General features: G+C 52.5%; 1 protein-coding gene across 6 annotated transcripts in view; it reads left to right on the forward strand.

Annotated features, from left to right (window-relative positions):
• EVC (EvC ciliary complex subunit 1) overlaps nt 1-16,907 on the forward strand; it is a 66,201-nt gene that overhangs the window by 24,005 nt on the left and 25,289 nt on the right. For all 6 annotated transcript variants that reach the window (XM_072737802.1, XM_072737798.1, XM_072737799.1 and 3 more), the window contains exons 8-11: nt 918-1,076; nt 5,285-5,501; nt 8,208-8,356; nt 9,768-9,866. In XM_072737802.1, the coding sequence (XP_072593903.1) occupies nt 918-1,076; nt 5,285-5,501; nt 8,208-8,356; nt 9,768-9,866 (624 nt within the window). The remainder of the gene's footprint in view (nt 1-917; nt 1,077-5,284; nt 5,502-8,207; nt 8,357-9,767; nt 9,867-16,907) is intronic.

Here is a 16,907-nt window from a genome sequence, read left to right on the forward strand (position 1 = left end):
CCTCCTACGCCCTGTGCAGCAAGAGGTGGCCAGATGAATTCAGAGTTGGAGAGGCGGAGCCATGGTGGAGAAAACCACAGCTGGGGGAGTTCAGTGAGCCTGCACCACCTCTGCCCCTGCCTCCCAGCCCTGTGACCTTTCAGCAGTGACCTAACTTTCTCAGCCTGTTGCTGCAGCCGCCAATACACATTTTACCCGGATATAAAACGCGTGAGCCTGGTCCCTACCTGCATGCCGCAAGGGGAGGCTGTCACGACCACTGGTATCCTCGTTCTCAGTGCTCCGGGAGGCTGGATGAGCCCCAACGTTCCAAGCCACTCAATGATTTCCACGTCTCCTCCTGATAAGATGAGGGGGGAGAAAAAAGATTTTAAAGCAGATTGTTTTCATGGTCAGCATTGTCTCTGCCATATTGCTCTTTTGTAGATTGTTTTCATGGTCAGCATTGTCTCTGCCATATTGCTCTTTTGTACTTTTAGGGCAATAACTAAAATTTAAACAGCCATTTGTGCTTTTATTTCCAGAACATGTTTAATCCCTCTTAGAGATACGGAGCCTCCAGGAGCACACTGTTGAATTTCACGCACTCCTCAGGCAGCAATCCTGGCCTGTTTAAGGGTCTTTAAGCTGTTTACTCTGGGTGATCTCATTGTGCTTGACTTCTTTATCAGCAGAGCACTGGTGTTTGCTGAAAAGCCACCTTGAAGCCGACTGGCACCTACAATATGCCAAGGAGGAACCTCTCTGTAGAACTTGGTTATTGCCAAGATAAACTCGCTCCGAATTGCAGAAGTATTTAGAACGTCAGTGTGTGATGAGGAATGAATTGTAATTCTCAAGAATGAACCACCTAGCTTTATGGCTTTCTTAAATACGTTTTCTGCACCTACCTCTTGCTTTTCATTCTCATTTCACAGATGGAAGCTTTCTGGAAACAGATGGAAAACATCCAGCACTTTCTTGTGGACCAATTTAAGTGTTCCAGCTCCAAAGCCCGACAGCTCATGATGACGCTCACGGAAAGAATGATTACAGCCGAAGGGTTATTGCGTGATTCTCAGGATTTGCAGGCTCTGGTATGCTGGAGGGGGCAGGGAGGGAATCTGAAGATACTCACACTAGAGATGTGGAATCCATAAGCTTGATATGCCATAGACATCCAGTCGAACTTGATGGGGATATAGAGCCCCGAGATGGAGACATAGAGGCCAGAGATGAGGATATATAGCCCAGAGAAAGGCAGTGAAGCAAGCCAAACAGCCAGCCATCTATCTGTCTGTCCATCTATCCATTCACCCATGTATCCATCTGTCTTTCTATGCATCCATTTATCCATCTGTCCATCCATCTTTCCATCCATCTGTGCAGCCATCCATCAATTCCTTAAGTGGGGATGCTGGCCAGCTTTGTGATGTGACAGCATAGAGCACTGGCTCCCAATCCTGAATGCACACTTAAATTATCTGGAAGCTTTAAAAAGTACCGATGCTAGATGGGACCCCACCCCAGAGATTCTGACTAATAAGTCTGGATTTTTTGGAGCTCCCAGCGACCACAATGAGTAGTCATAGTTGACACCCACTTATGTGGATGGATCTTCATTTGCTCTCCTGATGGCTCCATGAATCACCTGAGGAGCTCTCAGAAATTGCCTGTGCCCAGACCTTATGCCCAGAGATCCAACCTCACTGATCTAAAGTGAAGCCCTGGTATTGCTGGTTTTAAAGCTCCCCAAACATTTCTGATATATTATTGGAGATGCAACCCACTGATACAGAGGAATCCACAAATCTGACTTGGAACCTAGGCTCAGCCACTCGAAGATGTGTAATCTTGAACCAGTTAACCCCCCAGAGCTTCTGTTACTCTTTGTAAAAGAGTGGTCCAAGGAATTTCTGCAGACAGGGCCTGGGGAAGTGCTCTGTGACCCATAGCCCTAGTCACCACAGGGTTTCTCAGCAGTGCTTTTGGCCTTGACCTGCCTTGCACAAGGCCCAGGGCTCACTATGAACCCATTTCCCCTTCTGACCTTGGAAACTCATGAAACTCCATTTCAGAGTTTCTGAAACTCTGCACCCACCTGGGTTATACCCAGCTCAGAGACCTGCAGTGGCTGCCCTGCCTTTGGCTCAGAGCCTTGGTGGCTTAGATCCAGGAAGCAGTTCATGCTGCTTCACCACAACCACTGTGGTCCGTGGAGCAGTGGCATCAGTAGCCCCCAAGAGTTTGTTAGAAATGCAGAACCTCCCTACCAGAATCAGGATATGCATTTTAACAAACTCCCTGGGTGCAACAGCTGTTTGTGAACTTGATGTTTGCTCATTGTGTAAACATACAATCTCCTTTTCCTCCTTGGCACTGCTAGAAGGTAGGCATGGCAGATATTTTATTCCTGATGAGCAGAGTGAGAAACAACTAAGTGACTCACCTAGAATTCGTGTGCTGTCTAATAACACTGCTGGGCCCAGATTCACCGTCCAAACCCTGTGAATGGGACTTTAATTTGATAAGGCTGCTGATATTAATGCTTATCAAAAGAGAAAGATTTTTTCCCTTTTTTTTTCTTTGTATTTCATTATTATTCTGACAGCAGGATATTGATGCAGGAAAAAAAAAAAAAGTATCCTTAGCTGACTTCATTCCAAGTAGTAGCCAGTAACTTCCAAATAGAATGAAGGGAAAGAATTATCCAGGTTATCATTATGCCCTTCTCTTAACCAGCATTTGATGAGTACCTACTTATGGGCCACGTTCTGTTATAGAAACAGTATTACAGACTCGAGACAGAGACCTGAGTTCAAACCCACAGTCTTGCTGCTTATTAGCTGGATGACCTTTAGCGTTTTACTTAACCTCTCTGTGCCTCAGTTTCATCATCTAAGTGGGGATCAGAATAGCACCTGCTCTGAGAATATTAGAGAATGGACAATATGTAAGGCCTTTGGAAGAGATCCTGGCACATGGGAAGCAATCAGTGTGTTAGTGACTAGACACATGTGGGCCATGTGTCCAGGCAAATCAGACATTAACAAATCATCACGGTGATACAGGCAAAGCGCTGTAATCTGTGTTTGTATAGAAGAAGGATGCTGTGCCTGCATCCTAGGTACCCATATATATATATTTTTTCATATATAGTAACATGTTGCTGATAAACTCCAGAAGGCTGTAAGTTTTGGGTGGGTGTCTGAGCATTCTGGCCTGGGCCGTTGGACCCATAATGTTCACATGACATCACTGAATATCAAACTGGCAAGGTTCTGGAAAGGGCCCCAGAGGCTGTGAGAATCATTCTCCTGGGATGTTTGACAAAAAGCCATCCCAAGAGCGATGCCAGGGGCTTGTAGATAATTGTGACAGCAGTTTGCATTCATGAGTGATGACTATGTTCTGGCTGCTATTTTAAGTGCTTTATGCATTTTAACTTTGCAACTCTGTAAGTTTGATGTCCGAGGAGGACACCGTACCCAAAGTCTGCAGCTCTGACAGGTGGAGCCAGGTTCTAGCCCAGGCGCTGCTGAGGACCTTCTGCACTCAGAGCAAGGGTGCCTCACCTCCCATCTGATATCCCTCTGCCTATTCTCACCTCTTTCCACTCCTGTCTGCCTTTGAATGTAAATCTGGAGGTTGTGCGGTCACCCCTGAGCCAGGAACGCCTCCCTATGCTACCTGAGAGGTGGGGCCAGCGGACGGTTTGGGAGAGCTTCTCCCCAGTGAGGCCTGATCTGGGTCCCTTGTGAGCAGACTTTCACCGAGGTTGCAGGGCCCCCCAGCGCTTATCCTCTTGCACCCCCTAGTGGTTGTGAGCCTGCTGACCGTGGTCCGGAGTCTAACTGAAGAAGATTCGAAGCCGTGGTCCTTGGGCTGGTCATGTGGCCTTCCAGAACAAACCTCAGCATTCTTGTCTGTAACTGGGGGGTCCTGATCCTTGCCCTGCTCACACCTTGTCGGAACACAAACCAGTGCAGCTCAGCAAACAGCGAGACCCAGGCTGGGCAGTGGGTGACCCACCTGGGATGGTCCCTCGTGATTAGCTCCTTAAAGACAGAAGCACATGGGGCCCGCTGGGGGTGAGGACGAGCAGGGAAGGCACCGCACCCCACAGCCCAGCAGGACAAGGATGAGTAGGACTAGCAGGCAGAGGAACAAGAGGAATAGGAGAATGCTCCAGGTGGAGGACTCCGAGTGTGCAAGGGCCCAGCAGAGCTGAGAGCCAGGCATGCTGGGCGGCCCTGAGCACGAAGGTGTGTGGACAAGGCTGGGGCAAAGCCAGGCCGGGTCCTCAGGGCCTTGAGCGCCATGCCCTAGGGTTCAGACTTGGTTTGAAGGCAGTGACTGGAGGGTTTGTGCTGTTAGGACAGCCACGTGTCTGCCTCTGAGAGAGGCCCCTGTCTGCCATGTGGGGGCAGGGGGAAGGCTGGGACAGCAGGGCAGGAGTGAGCAGGGCCTGTGCCCCTATGACTGGGCCCGGCAGGAGGGAAAAGGGAGGCTCTGAAGATGCAGGATTACAGGCGTAGAGGATGAGAAGGGGGCTAGGGGACGAGAAGGGGGCTGAGGCTGACTTTGGCCCTCTGCTGGTGCCGGGCCCAGCTGGGAGTGGCATCTTTCCTCTTGGACGAGGGGCCTCCTGGACACAGCAGCGCTCCCCTCGTTCCATGTTCCTCACACTCATTCTGCAGGACGAGCAGCTGCCTGCTAAGGCTTCCGGACCCACAGGGCCCTGTCTGCCTCTGGTCGGCATTTCCTGCCCCAGGGAGGTGTCTTTTCCAGGAGTCTTGTCCTAAGTGTTGATGCCTTGGTGGGGCAGGGAGGGAGCATGTTCTAAAGTCTGACCTCCAGGGAACCACTCATAAAATCAGTCTCACCTTGGAAAATCTTTTCAAACCCCGTGTCCCAGGCTTTCTGAAGCTCAAAAGCCAAGAGCTCCTATAACTTTTGTTGTTGTTTGCCTTTCTCTTCCAGGGCTGTGGAGGCCAAAGGCCCCAGCGGCTGGGGAGGGATGACTGTAGAACAGTGGCTTTCCCTCCTTGGCCATGTGCTGGTACTGAATCCCTTCCTGGAAGATCAGGCCCCTGAGGAGTGCTCACTGTATACTAAGTGCTTTATATCCGTTATCCTGTGTCAGGCTCGCCCCCTCCCCACAAGGGGCAATTTTGTCCGTAGCCAAGGGGCAGAGCCTGTTGGTCTGCACTCTGCTCGCAGGGAGTCGGGGCACCAGGAGGGAGCCCACTGCCCTGGGCAGACCCTTGCTGCTGGGAGCTGACCAAGGTGTTTCCCTTCCCAGGACGCCCTGGAGAGAACAATGGGGCGGGCGCACATGGCCAAAATGATCGAATCACTGAAGCTGCAAATCCAGGAGGAGACCAAATGCCGGCTGGCTGCCCTGTCCCGCAGCCTGGAGCTGCTGACCGTGGAGGGGAAGCTCTCTGGGCGGCAGAAGGAGGAGCTGCTCACCCAGCAGCACAAGGCCTTCTGGGGGGAGGCAGAGCGCTTCGGCAGGGGTGAGTGAGCTGGGGCCTGATCTGGGGTGAATAGCCCTCCTGTGCTGGGGGTGGGGGACCCTGGGGGCAGTCAGAGACATGGATCAGTGCATGGGAAACAAGCTCCGGCTGTTGTGACCCCTTCTCTGCCCTTGGGGACCGTGTCACTTAGCTTCTCCAAGCTTTGCTTGCTTCCCCATAAGGCTGTCCCTAGGCTGGGGGATGGCCCACTGGATTTAGCTGTCAGTGATCTGGGCTAATGGAGGCTCTAGTGTCCTGCAGCAAAAGCACCTGAATTCTGCAGAGGACAGAAGGGCCGAAATGCCCAGATAAGACACATATCACTCAGCTGCAGTGCATGGCCCTACCTAAGTCACAGGGGCCTGCTTAGCAGCAAGTATACAATGACTGACCATATGGGGCAGGAGAGGGAACCCCATGTGGGTATTTTCCATACCCCAGCTCCTGGGGCGGACCCTGAGAGGTGGGCAGCTCAATGTTCAAGACTCTGAGGGCATCTGAGACTTAGTCCAGGTCACATCATTAGAAAGAAGAAACCCACATCTTTCAACTGCAGGGCAGGTGCCACTTCTGCCACCAGCACTGGCTGCCCCGGGCCCTTGGGAGGAGAGCTCATCGGGGGTCCCCGTGTTGGTCCAAGGCCACATGTTTGCCTGGGGCCATGAGTGGAGGCACAGAGGTGGGGAGCAGGAGGCCCCTCCAGGTCTCAGAACATCTGCAGGGCACGGAGTCTATGTGCTTCAGTTTCCCCAGTGGCTCCTGATGCCCACACGGGTGTAGACACTGTAGGACCAGGGAGTCTCCAGGTGTCTTGTCAGCTCGAGCCACCGTATGAAGATAGCACAGACCGGGGGGCTTACACAACAGGCTTCTCTTTTCTCCCAGTTCTGAAGGCAGTAAAGTCCAAGATCAGAGCACCAAGCTGATTCGGTTCCTGGCAGGAAACCTGCTTTCAGACAGCCACCTTCTGTGTGTGTGTGTACTCATGTGGCAGAGCATGAGCTTTCTTACACCTCTTCCTCTTCTTATAAGGCACCAGCCTTATGGGATGAGGATCCCAGCCTCACAAATTCATTTAGCTTCCAAATGTAGTCCCGCGGGGGTTAGGGCTTTAGTGTTTCAGTTTGGGCAGACGGGGTCCAATCCACAGCACCAGGTGTTCGTTGCAGCCAGTGGCCTGGTGCTGCGTCTGCAGTGGCTCACGGCCCCTCCACCAGACCTGCCCGCTGCCTTTCAGAGATGGGGTCAGAGGGCAGGCACTCGGAGCTAGGACCTCAGGACTCCAGTCAGGCCATTCCAGGAGGCCCTTGTCACTTGGCGTCACGGCTTCTGTGACCGGTGGGAGCCTGCTGTTGGCTGGCACTCCGGCCCATGTAGAACCTGAGCACATCTTACCTGGGGGTCATCACACCAGGGCCTGAGGGAAGGGGCCCCCACAGCAGACAGAGGCGGGGATAGGATGCCTAGGCAGCCCCCACGGATCAGGGATCAGGCTCTGTTGAACTTGGACAAGACAGAGGAAGCAAGGAGACAGTCAGGGGGTGGAGGGAGGACTCAGGTCTCGATGGATACCTGGTCATACTCTTTTCTTTTGGTTTTGATTTTTTTTTAAGATTTTATTTATTAGAGAGTGGGGGGGGAAGGAGAGCAGGAGCGGGGGACGGGGTGGAAAGAGAGAAGCAGACCCCCTGCTGAGCAGGGAGCCTGATGTGGGGCTCCATCCCAGGACCCTGAGACCATGACCTGAGCCTAAGGCAGACACTTAACTGACTGAGCCCCCCAGGTGCCTCCTGGTCACACTCTTTTCTTTGTTGCCAGGGGCTAAACAGATTCTCAGACAAAACCCAAGGAAGTGTGCTTGTGTTACAAATGTGGATTGCACATGTGTGTGTGTGTGTGTGTGTGTGTGTGTGTGTGTGTGTGAAGTGCTGAAACAAACATCTCCAGACCTGCAGACCCCTGGCAGTCTGGCCCTCATTGACTTCTCCAGCCTCTCACTCAACATTTCCTCTCAAACCCAGGGGACAAGGATCTGGCTAACTTCTTGGTCTCCTCTCCCAGAAGCCTTCTCTGGGGTCCCACACTGCCCATGACCCCTCATCCTTCTCATCCCACCACCCCGTCCCTCATCTGGTGTGGCATTGACTCTCCTTTCCCCTTCTCTTGAATTCCCTGGACCAGGAGCAGACCGGGAGCAAGGCTGAGTCCTTCTCACAGCCAGGCCCCAGTGCCCAGTGCTGACCTTGGCACACTGCTGGCCTGGTGACACAGGCAGGGTGAGGGGTGGGTTTAGACCCCAGCCTTTCTCCTCGCCTCCACCCTCGCCAACAGGCAGAGGGCATTGCCCTTGGGCTCCCCTCCTTCCTGCAGACCAGGCTCCTCTGTCCTGTCCCACCACCCGTCCTTCCCTGTGTCACCACACCTCTCTCATTTTTCCCCCTAAAAGTGCCTCTTTATCTCCTGGTCAGGTTGGCCAGCTGCCCTGCACAACTCCTAGATGAAGCCCCTTGTGGTGTCCTGAGCCCTGGGCTCAAGGGGCAGTGGGGGCGCCTTCAGATAATGTGTGGCTGTGGGCTCCTGACGCTGGCTTTCTGGAAGCACACATGCCTGAAAGATAAAGCCATGTTTCTCATCCTTAGTGTGGGCAGGAGCTGGTGAAGGTCAGGGGAGTCATCTGCGACGTGCTGTGACTCACTTTAATTTCAGAGTTCGTCCAGCGAGGCAAGGACCTGGTGAAGGCGTCACTGGCTCACCAAGCAGAGGAGATGGCAAGGCTCACGCTGGCCCAGGAAGAGGAACAGAGGAGCTTCCTGGCCGAGGCACAGCCGACCACTGACCCGGGCACATTCCTCCAGGTGACCCTGCTCCTGACTCACCCCCATGTCCATGGCTGCTCTGTGCCAGGAGCAGCCACGCAGGCTGAGTGCTATGGCTTAGTCCTCGTCACTGTGCAGGGAAAGCCAGAGGCTTTGGCACCTGCCAGACTTGAGGTCAACTGCTCACCTCCATGTGTCAGTGCAGTGACCTTAGCTGGTCCAGGGGAAGGGAGGGCTGGGCATGGGAGGCTCAGTGGGCAGGACCAGGGAGGCAACGGAGCCAGAATATGACTTTGTCTTGACCTGGAAGGGGGACAAGGAGACAAGAGGCCACCCTCCTTGAGGGCAAAGAAATGAGGTGGTGCCAGCACAGGCTGGAATGGCCAGGCTTGCGGTTCTCAGAGAGAGAGAGAACCCTGCCTTTGCCCCCATATTTCCCTGCTAACGACGGGGCAGGGGTTCTGCTTGTCTGTCCTGCACATGGTCAAGCATTTGGGCACTGGGGCCCCCTGGAAGCATGATGGAATGTGGACTTTGCTGCTAAGGAGCTGGGTGATCTCAGGTGCATTGCTCACAGCACACCCCACCCCACCCCAGGCCTCACCCCACCCCTGACCGGGCCTTTGTTCATCTGCACAATGGGAATATAGGAACCTAACTTATGGGTTGTGAGGCTTCAGGGAGACTCAGCACAGGCTGGGCACACGCTGGTGCCCAGGAGACTTGGACAAAGGAAGAACGGTTGAGCAGATGCATGCAAGAATGGACGATGAGCAAATGAATAAATAAATGAACAAAGGGATGATGAATGAGTGATGAGTGAATGACCCAGAGCCCTCCCTCTGGCCCTGCAGTTCCTTCTCAGACTACCTCTCCCTCCACCTCCCCCTGGGGGCAACGGATCCTTACTGCCTGGTCTCTGCTGCTGTGGCTCCTTGAACCCCAGCTGCATGGGCTCCCCATCTTCCCTCCAGGGAACCTTCCTTGTTGATAAAGCCTCTACTTACAGGGAGAGTCCCCCACCCCCACCCCCTATGCATGCTCCCTAAGAAGAGTCCGTCCCTCTGTCCTGTGACCCGCCGTGCCTCTGGGTCTGCTCCATCTCCCCTCCACTCCCTGGGCTCCTCAGGGCAGGGTGCAGCCACATGGTCAGGGTGGCCTGGCTGGTTCACCGACCGCACTGACTCACTAGGTGGTGGCCTCCCCTGGGTGGTCTCTGGGGCCTGGGCGGTGGTCCCCAGCAATTCAGTCACTGAATGATGTCTGGGTGGCTTGTGGCCAGGAGGTCAGGTGTGCAGTTTGCAGCCACATAATATCCCTGTGCCTCAGTTTCTTCATATATAAATCAGGGACAGACATCCTTCAGATCTGAGAGTGGCCCTTTGGCAGAATTCTTCTAGTGAAAAATGGGCATATTTGCACGAGATTCAGCTCCTGTTTTAACTCACAGGCTTTTCATGCGGTCCTAGAGAGGCAGAGGTTGGTCCGGAGTCACCTGGAGGAGGAGGACAGTGTCAGAACCACCCAGGCCATGGCTGTGCTTTGCCAGGTATGTGGCCTCCTAGTGGGACCTGCAGAGAACCTCAGGATCTGCGCGTGTGTGGGTATCTCACCTCAGGGCTGGGACCCCAAAGATGCAGGTCCAGATCTGACCCTGGCCCTCTAGCTGGGCAGCCGGCAAGCCACACACCCTCCATGAGTCCTGTCCCGTGTCACACACCAGGGTCCTGCCTGAAGCATCTTCCATTTTTGGGGTGCTCAGTCCTCTAACCTCCAAATGTCCCCAGAGGCCAAGGCTTTTGGAAGTGAGTTCACCCAGGATGGATCTGTAGGAGTCAGCAGGGCAGTGATGAGGAGGGAGTGCTGGCCCTGAAATAGGTAGGCCTGGGTCTGAGTGCCAGCATCACCGCTTTCTCCCTGGGCAAACCTTGTTCAAGTCCAGAATGGAGAGGAAGACTCCATGCTGGCCTTGAGGACTGGCTTGGAGAGAATAGAGGAGACCACCCGTGCCCCACAGAGTGGCAGGGCCCTCCCAGGAAGTGACAATAACCGAGACATAGAGCCCTTGCCTCTGGTGGCACCCAGAGCTGTTGCGAAGCAGAAATGCAGACATCTCCATGCAAGGGAAGCTGACGTGCTGTTGTGATGGGCAGCAGGTGCAGAGTCCACCCCAGACTCCGAGGACCTGAGGGTCAGTGTCCTGGCTCTGCCCCTTCCTCACTGTGCAGCATCCAGATTGTACTGGACCTCAGTTTCCCTATCTGTGAAATGGAGACAATGATGGGCCTTCCCATTTTAACATCCCTGTTTCTGGGTACAGAGGAGAGGCGTGAGGGATATCCTGGGGTTAAGACCAGGTCAGAGACAGCTGTCAGCGGGAAGTGATGCCTGAGCCAAGCTTTGAAGGGGGAGATGGGCCCTGTGGACAAGGAGCCAGGGGCATTCCCAGGCCCAGAAAACCATGTGAAGGTGGGAAGTGCAAACCCTCAGTGCTGTAGCCACTGTACTGGTTAAATGCTATCTGTATCGGTCAGCTCACCTGCAGTAACAAAGTGCCCTAGACAGGGGGCTTAAACAGAGACATTTATCATCTCTTGCTGTTCTGGAGACCAGAAGCCTAAGGCTGGGATGCGGGCAGGGTTAGGTTCTCCTGAGGATCCACCCTCTTCCTGGCTTGTAGATGTCCACCTCCTCACTGTCTTCACTTGGCCTTTCCCATGGGCTCATGGAGAGAAAGAGCTCTGGGATCTTCCTCTTATTAGGACACCAGCCCTGTCAGCTTCAGGCTCTACCATATGACCTCACTTGCCCCCAGCCATCTCCATGAAGGCCCCATCCCCAAATACTGTCATATTGGGGCTAAAGACTTCAGAATTTGAATTTGGAGGCACAATTCCGTTCATAGCAGTACCCCTCAAGATGTCCCCTGGAACCTCAGAATGTGACCTTACTTGGAAGTCAGGTCTTTAAAGATGAAATTGGTTAAAGTGAGGTCATACTGAATTAGGAGAGGCCCTAAGTCCAATGACTGACATCCGCATAAGAAGACCAGAGGCTGGGGATGCCAGAGTGGCTCAATGGTTGAGCATCTGCCATTGGCTCAGGTAGTGATCCCAGGTCCTGGGATCAAGTCCCACATCAGTCTCCCTGCAGGGAGCCTGTTTCTCCCTCTGCCTGTGTCTCTGCCTCTCTCCCTGTGTCTCTCATGAACAAATACATTTTTTAAAAATCTTAAAAAAAAAAAAAGAAAGAAAGAAAGAAAAGAAGACTAGAGGCTGCTTAGTGTGGGCTGTGTGGCAGAGCAGTGACATCCTGGCTCTGAAGTCAGACGTCTGGGTTCCAATCCCAGCCAGGCCATTTACCAGTTACGGGCTCAGGAGCGGCTTAGCTGACTTGGGCTTCAGTGTCCCCATCTGAGCATTCTGATGCACCACTGAGTTTGAGAACCACTGTCTTGGAGGGCATGGGGTAGGTCAAGTGAGCTCATACTCATGGGGCAGATGCTCTGGTTGCCCTGCCCCATGACCCCTGAGCCCTCCAGAGCCCACCTCCAGCAGTCCACTGTTCTCCTCTGCAAAGCAAGGCTGAAACAGCCCATCAGGTATTGTCACAAGAGGAATGAGTGGCGCATGTGAAAGTGCCAGGCCAGTCTCATTGGGTGACAGTAAATACATCAGTTTTAGTAAAGGATTGTGGTGACACTGAAGTGACTACAGCCTCGTCCCTCCTGTGATGTCCTTAGGAAGTTATGCATTTGGATTCCTGTGCCTGGGTCTAGTTGCCGGGCCTGTGAGAGCTTGGGCCACAAGGGGAAAGACCCTGTTTTCCCTAACATGAAGAGAGGCTGTCAGGTGTGAATGAGGAGTGACACCTGCTGGAGTGTGTATCTTAGGAGGAGAGGCTCGGAAATGCACTGCATGAGATGGTGTGAGGGGTGAGGTGAAGGTGTGCTTGTGATTCTGTGCACCTGCATAGGTGCTTCTGAAGCAGAGAACCAAAGGCTGGTGCCCGCTCGTCTCCCAGAATCAGTCCAGAGGCATTTCCTTAGATTTATTTTACTGTTTCACATAGAACCCTTTGGTTCCAGGTGACTTTGGTTTCTTTTATGTCTTTCAACTATGGAAATCATTGCCTTTGGTTATTGGGGACTGCTTTACGGGTATGAACAGCAGGAGGTGGTCGAAATCCTCTAGTGTAGGAGAGGGGAGGTGATTGGAAAGCTGGTGGTGCCACGCCTGGCTAGGCGACCTCGGACAAGCCTTAACTTCTCTGAGCTCGTTTGCTTCTCTGCACGATGGAGCCCAAGAACCTTCCTGACCATCATGGCAGTGTGTGGAGTACAGGAGATCAGGGCTGGCACCCAGGGCCCAGCACACAGTAGGTGCTCACTAAATCCCTCCCTGGTGGCCCTGCTGCTGAGCACATTGCCCCAAAGGTCCTGAGCCCTGGGGGTGACGAGCACAGCTCTGGACATCTGACCTCCTCACTGACTAGCTGGAGGCTAGGAGGAGTCCATTCGTTCATTCTTTCATTCAATAATTTTTAACTCTCCTTTGTGCAACCTATGGTCAGCCCCTGACCAAACAGATAAAGCACTGAGCAGGGTGTGAGAAGTGTGGGGCCAGGGTCTCTTTTCATGGTTGACACCTCATCTCCTTTGTTAAAATGGAGATACTAAGCCTTCCTCGTGGGGCTGTCCAGAGGCATACCTGCGTTGACGCATGCGAAGCAGCTAGAGTTGCATCAGGCACCTGGTGAGCATTCAGAATACGCCGTCACGATCACTGTCATCATCACCCCGTCTGGCAGGGTGTATATGCAGAGAAATGCACTCAAGATAACTCGTCTCGCAGCCTGGCTGGCTCTTTCGCAGAGCCAGGCACCTAGAACTGTCATCCCCCCTCTTTGGGTGAGACGCCGATCACGGTGTTGTGGGCATGGAGCCTGTGAGAGAAGTTTGATGGCCATCTAAGGGTTCTCAGGCTGCAGAGAAAAGTGCATTTTTCTAAATTTGCACCATCTCTGGGCCTTTAAACAAACAGTAAATTCTCAGCGTGTTGGGACAGATGCTGCTACATCACACATCTCAGTGCTTCGTAGAGAGATTCCTGAAATGAGCACAGAGCCATCCTGGTGATGGTGGATGCACAGCTGAGTCACCCCATTGTGTCCAGGGTACCACATAGGCCCACTGGCTTGTGCAGACCTCACTCTGGTCCTACCCATGCTGTGTCTGCCTAAGGGCCCATAGCAGAGTGCAGTGGGGTAGCAGCCCACCCAGCCTGAACCTTCTCGGCTCCTGATTCTCACAGTGAATTGGGACTGAAACAGAAGTGAAACTGGCCTCAGAGATCACAGCACTAATAATTATCAGTGCCCAGGAAGCACTGGGGAGTAATCCTGGACACCCTCACTCCTGACACCAAGTGTAAGCTTGAGGGTCCCCAAGATGACCCTCAGGTCCTTTAATTCTCCAGAAGGACTCACCCTGAAAGCGCTGTGGGTTCCAGCACAAGCCGTACAGATGACAGTTAGAATGAGGGGCAGAGGGGCAGCCCTCGTGGCTCAGCAGTTTAGCGCCGCCTTCAGCCCAGGGCGTGATCCTGGAGACCCGGGATCGAGTCCCACCTCGGGCTCCCTGCATGCAGCCTGCTCCTCCCTCTGCCTGTGTCTCTGCCTCTCTCTCTCTCTCTCTCTCTCTCTCTCTGTGTGTGTGTGTGTGTTTCTCGTGAATAAAAAAAAAAAAAAAATCTTAAAAAAAAAAAGAATGAGGGGCGGAGCCCAGGGCTCCATCCCGCAGATTCCAAGTGTCCTTTCCCCGCTCCTCCCAGCCGTGACACGTGACATGGCACACCAGACAGGGCCAGCCACGGAACCTCGCCCAAGCTGTGGTCCACGATATTTCCTGGGGCTCAGCCTCAGAGACCGGGCTGACTTCCAGGATCCCTGACCCCAAGCCCCGGCCCCACTGGAGGATGAGCCGACACCACATGGCCAGCTCTTTGTCTTAAAGCTTCTGAGTGGCTTTGAACGTCATGCCTTAGTGAGCATCGGAAGTTCAAAGTCCAGGGCTTGTTTCATGTCTGTTGCTTGTGTGGGCCTCTGCTAATGTTGTCTTGTCTCCTGGTGAGCCTGTTTACTCTTTATTATATGCCTTATTCCAAATTTTTATGTTTACTTGTGAAAGTGTGTTCAGACAGTCATGTCCTTCAAAGAGGATTTTCCTTCGCTTCTGGCAGATGACTGGGGCTCTGGGGCCCAGGGTGACCTTCATTCAAGGTCAGGACCTGAAACATTGCAGGCCCTCCCCATGAGCTGACTCTGGGTTGTAGCTGTTTGAACCAGTTTGAAGTCCGTTTCCTTCTACTACATTGCAGTGTAGCTTTCTGGCTTCCGGCGCTATGCGCGGAATGGCTTAGCAGGCCTCAGCCCCGGGGAGCCATGAGCTCCATCTTCAGTCTCTTTGGCACTAGTAGCCATCAGACGTCCCATCAGCTGTTCAGCCACCACCTCTGGATTGGCCCACTCCCTGTGCGTAAGTGCATCCCCAGGAGCTGGGCATGCATCCCTGACTGCCTTCTCCCTGACCTCAGCTCGAGCTAACTTGCTGGCTCACTTGGGATTTTCATGATCACATAATAAGCATTTTGTCCAGCTTTGTTTATCATTTGTCCTCAGAGGGAGAGTTGGCCCAGATGACCTGGTTGGCTGTTATCCTTAGGCTCTCTAAATCTTTGAAAAGGATGTGGGTCACGTATGCCCCTGTCATGATTGCTTATTCTGAACAAAGTCCAGCTCGGCCATGAGCTTCTTAAAGCAGGACACTCACTGGTTTAATTAACATTGACTTGAATTAAATTTCACTTCTCTTCATGAAGCACAGCAAGCGTGACCTAGGTGCACCATGTCAGGTGCTGTAAATATGTTTATTTTTCTATCAAAACCCCAACTATCCACGTAGCATACTGGTTATGAGTATGAGTTCAGTAATCTGATGGCCAGGACCCACCCTCCACAAATCCTGTGCCGTTACTTATCTGATCTGTGCCTTAGTTTCCTTACCAGTGAAATGATAGTAGTTATAATAGAGCATCATCATTGGACTACTCTAAGGATTGAATGAGATTATACAGGAAAGGTGTTTGTGGCACCCTCTCCTATATGGTAAGAATCCATAATTATTACCAATCACACACCATCATTACCAGATATTTGCCAGATGCTGTGTGAGGCCCTGCAGATGGTTGGGTAGTAAGATAAGACTTTGTTGTTAAGAAACCTCCTGGTCTCATCCTTGAGGACCAAGACACAGCCAATGACCACGAAGGTGAGTGCTGGGGGGGGGGGGCAGGTAGTAGGAAAGGATGAGCACCTCAGTGGACTCTAAGGACTTCACAGATAGCCCCCACCAATGCCAAGACTTACGGCACTGAAAGGAATCTAAGCAGAATCCATGAAGGGAAAAGACATGTAAGGCAAAGTCCAGGAGAAACCAAGAGCAAGCTTCCAGAGTCCTCTCGCAGTGGGGCTGTGTGTAATCCCACCCCTGCAATGAGTGCAACAACTTGTGTAAAGTGGAAAACTCCCCTGAGCTTAGGAGTCCAAAGATTTTGCTGGGAGTCAGTCCCATGGGCACTCCTGGCCTGGCATGCACCAAGGTTTCAGACTCCTAGAAGGAAGCCAGGTAATTAGTCTAAACTATACTGTGTCCAATCAGACCCCGCAGCCAGGTCTTCCCAGAAGAGGAGACCCTGACTTGAGTTTTGAAACATGTATGGGGAGTTCCTAGACAGAAAAGGGAGAATGGACATTCTACATCATGTCTGTGAGTCATGTATTGGGACTGAACGGACTGAACCTGAGGGCTTGGTCCAGGAGGATGTAAGATGTGGGCACAGATCTGAGTATTGTGTAGCCTCTGCTCTCAGCAAGCTGTGGTTCAGGGGAGAGGTGACAAATAAATTGTAGTTTCAGTGACCTGGTGTGGCTGACCAAAGAGCTGTGGGAACCCAGGGTCAGATACCCATGTTGGTCTGAGCCTCAGGGGAAGCCTTCACAGAAAAGGGATTATTTTGCAGGGGTGTTGAAGGATGAATAGAAGTTCACTCCAGGTATGAAAGTGTCTGAATTTGGGATGAGGGGGAGTGGCTTGAAAAAGCCTCTGTGTAAAGAAACATGCAACAAGACACCATTTATGTGGCTAACACAGTCACCAAAAGGCACATCTGTGGATATAATATACAGTGAAAGTATAGAAGTCTAAGCTCAAAGAGAGATGCCAAGTTCATGGTGATGGCCGTCTCTGAGGATGCTGGGAGGGAGCAGAAGAGAACTGTAGGAAGAGCGTAAGGAATTCCAGTATCACCTGTCAATTTTAGTGTTTTTAATCTAAAAAGAGGATCTGAGTGGTGGAATCACAAGCATTTATTTTTTAAAAGATTTTATTTATTTATTTATTCATGAGAGACACACAGAGAGAGAAGCAGAGACATAGGCAGAGGGAGAAGCAGGCTCCATGCAGGCTCCGTGCAGGGAGCCCGATGTGGCACTCGATCTCGGGACTTCGGGATCATGCCCTGAGCCAAAGGCA

The sequence above is a fragment of the Vulpes vulpes genome, chromosome 14, assembly GCF_048418805.1.
Source record: "Vulpes vulpes isolate BD-2025 chromosome 14, VulVul3, whole genome shotgun sequence".
Lineage (NCBI taxonomy): Eukaryota > Metazoa > Chordata > Mammalia > Carnivora > Canidae > Vulpes > Vulpes vulpes.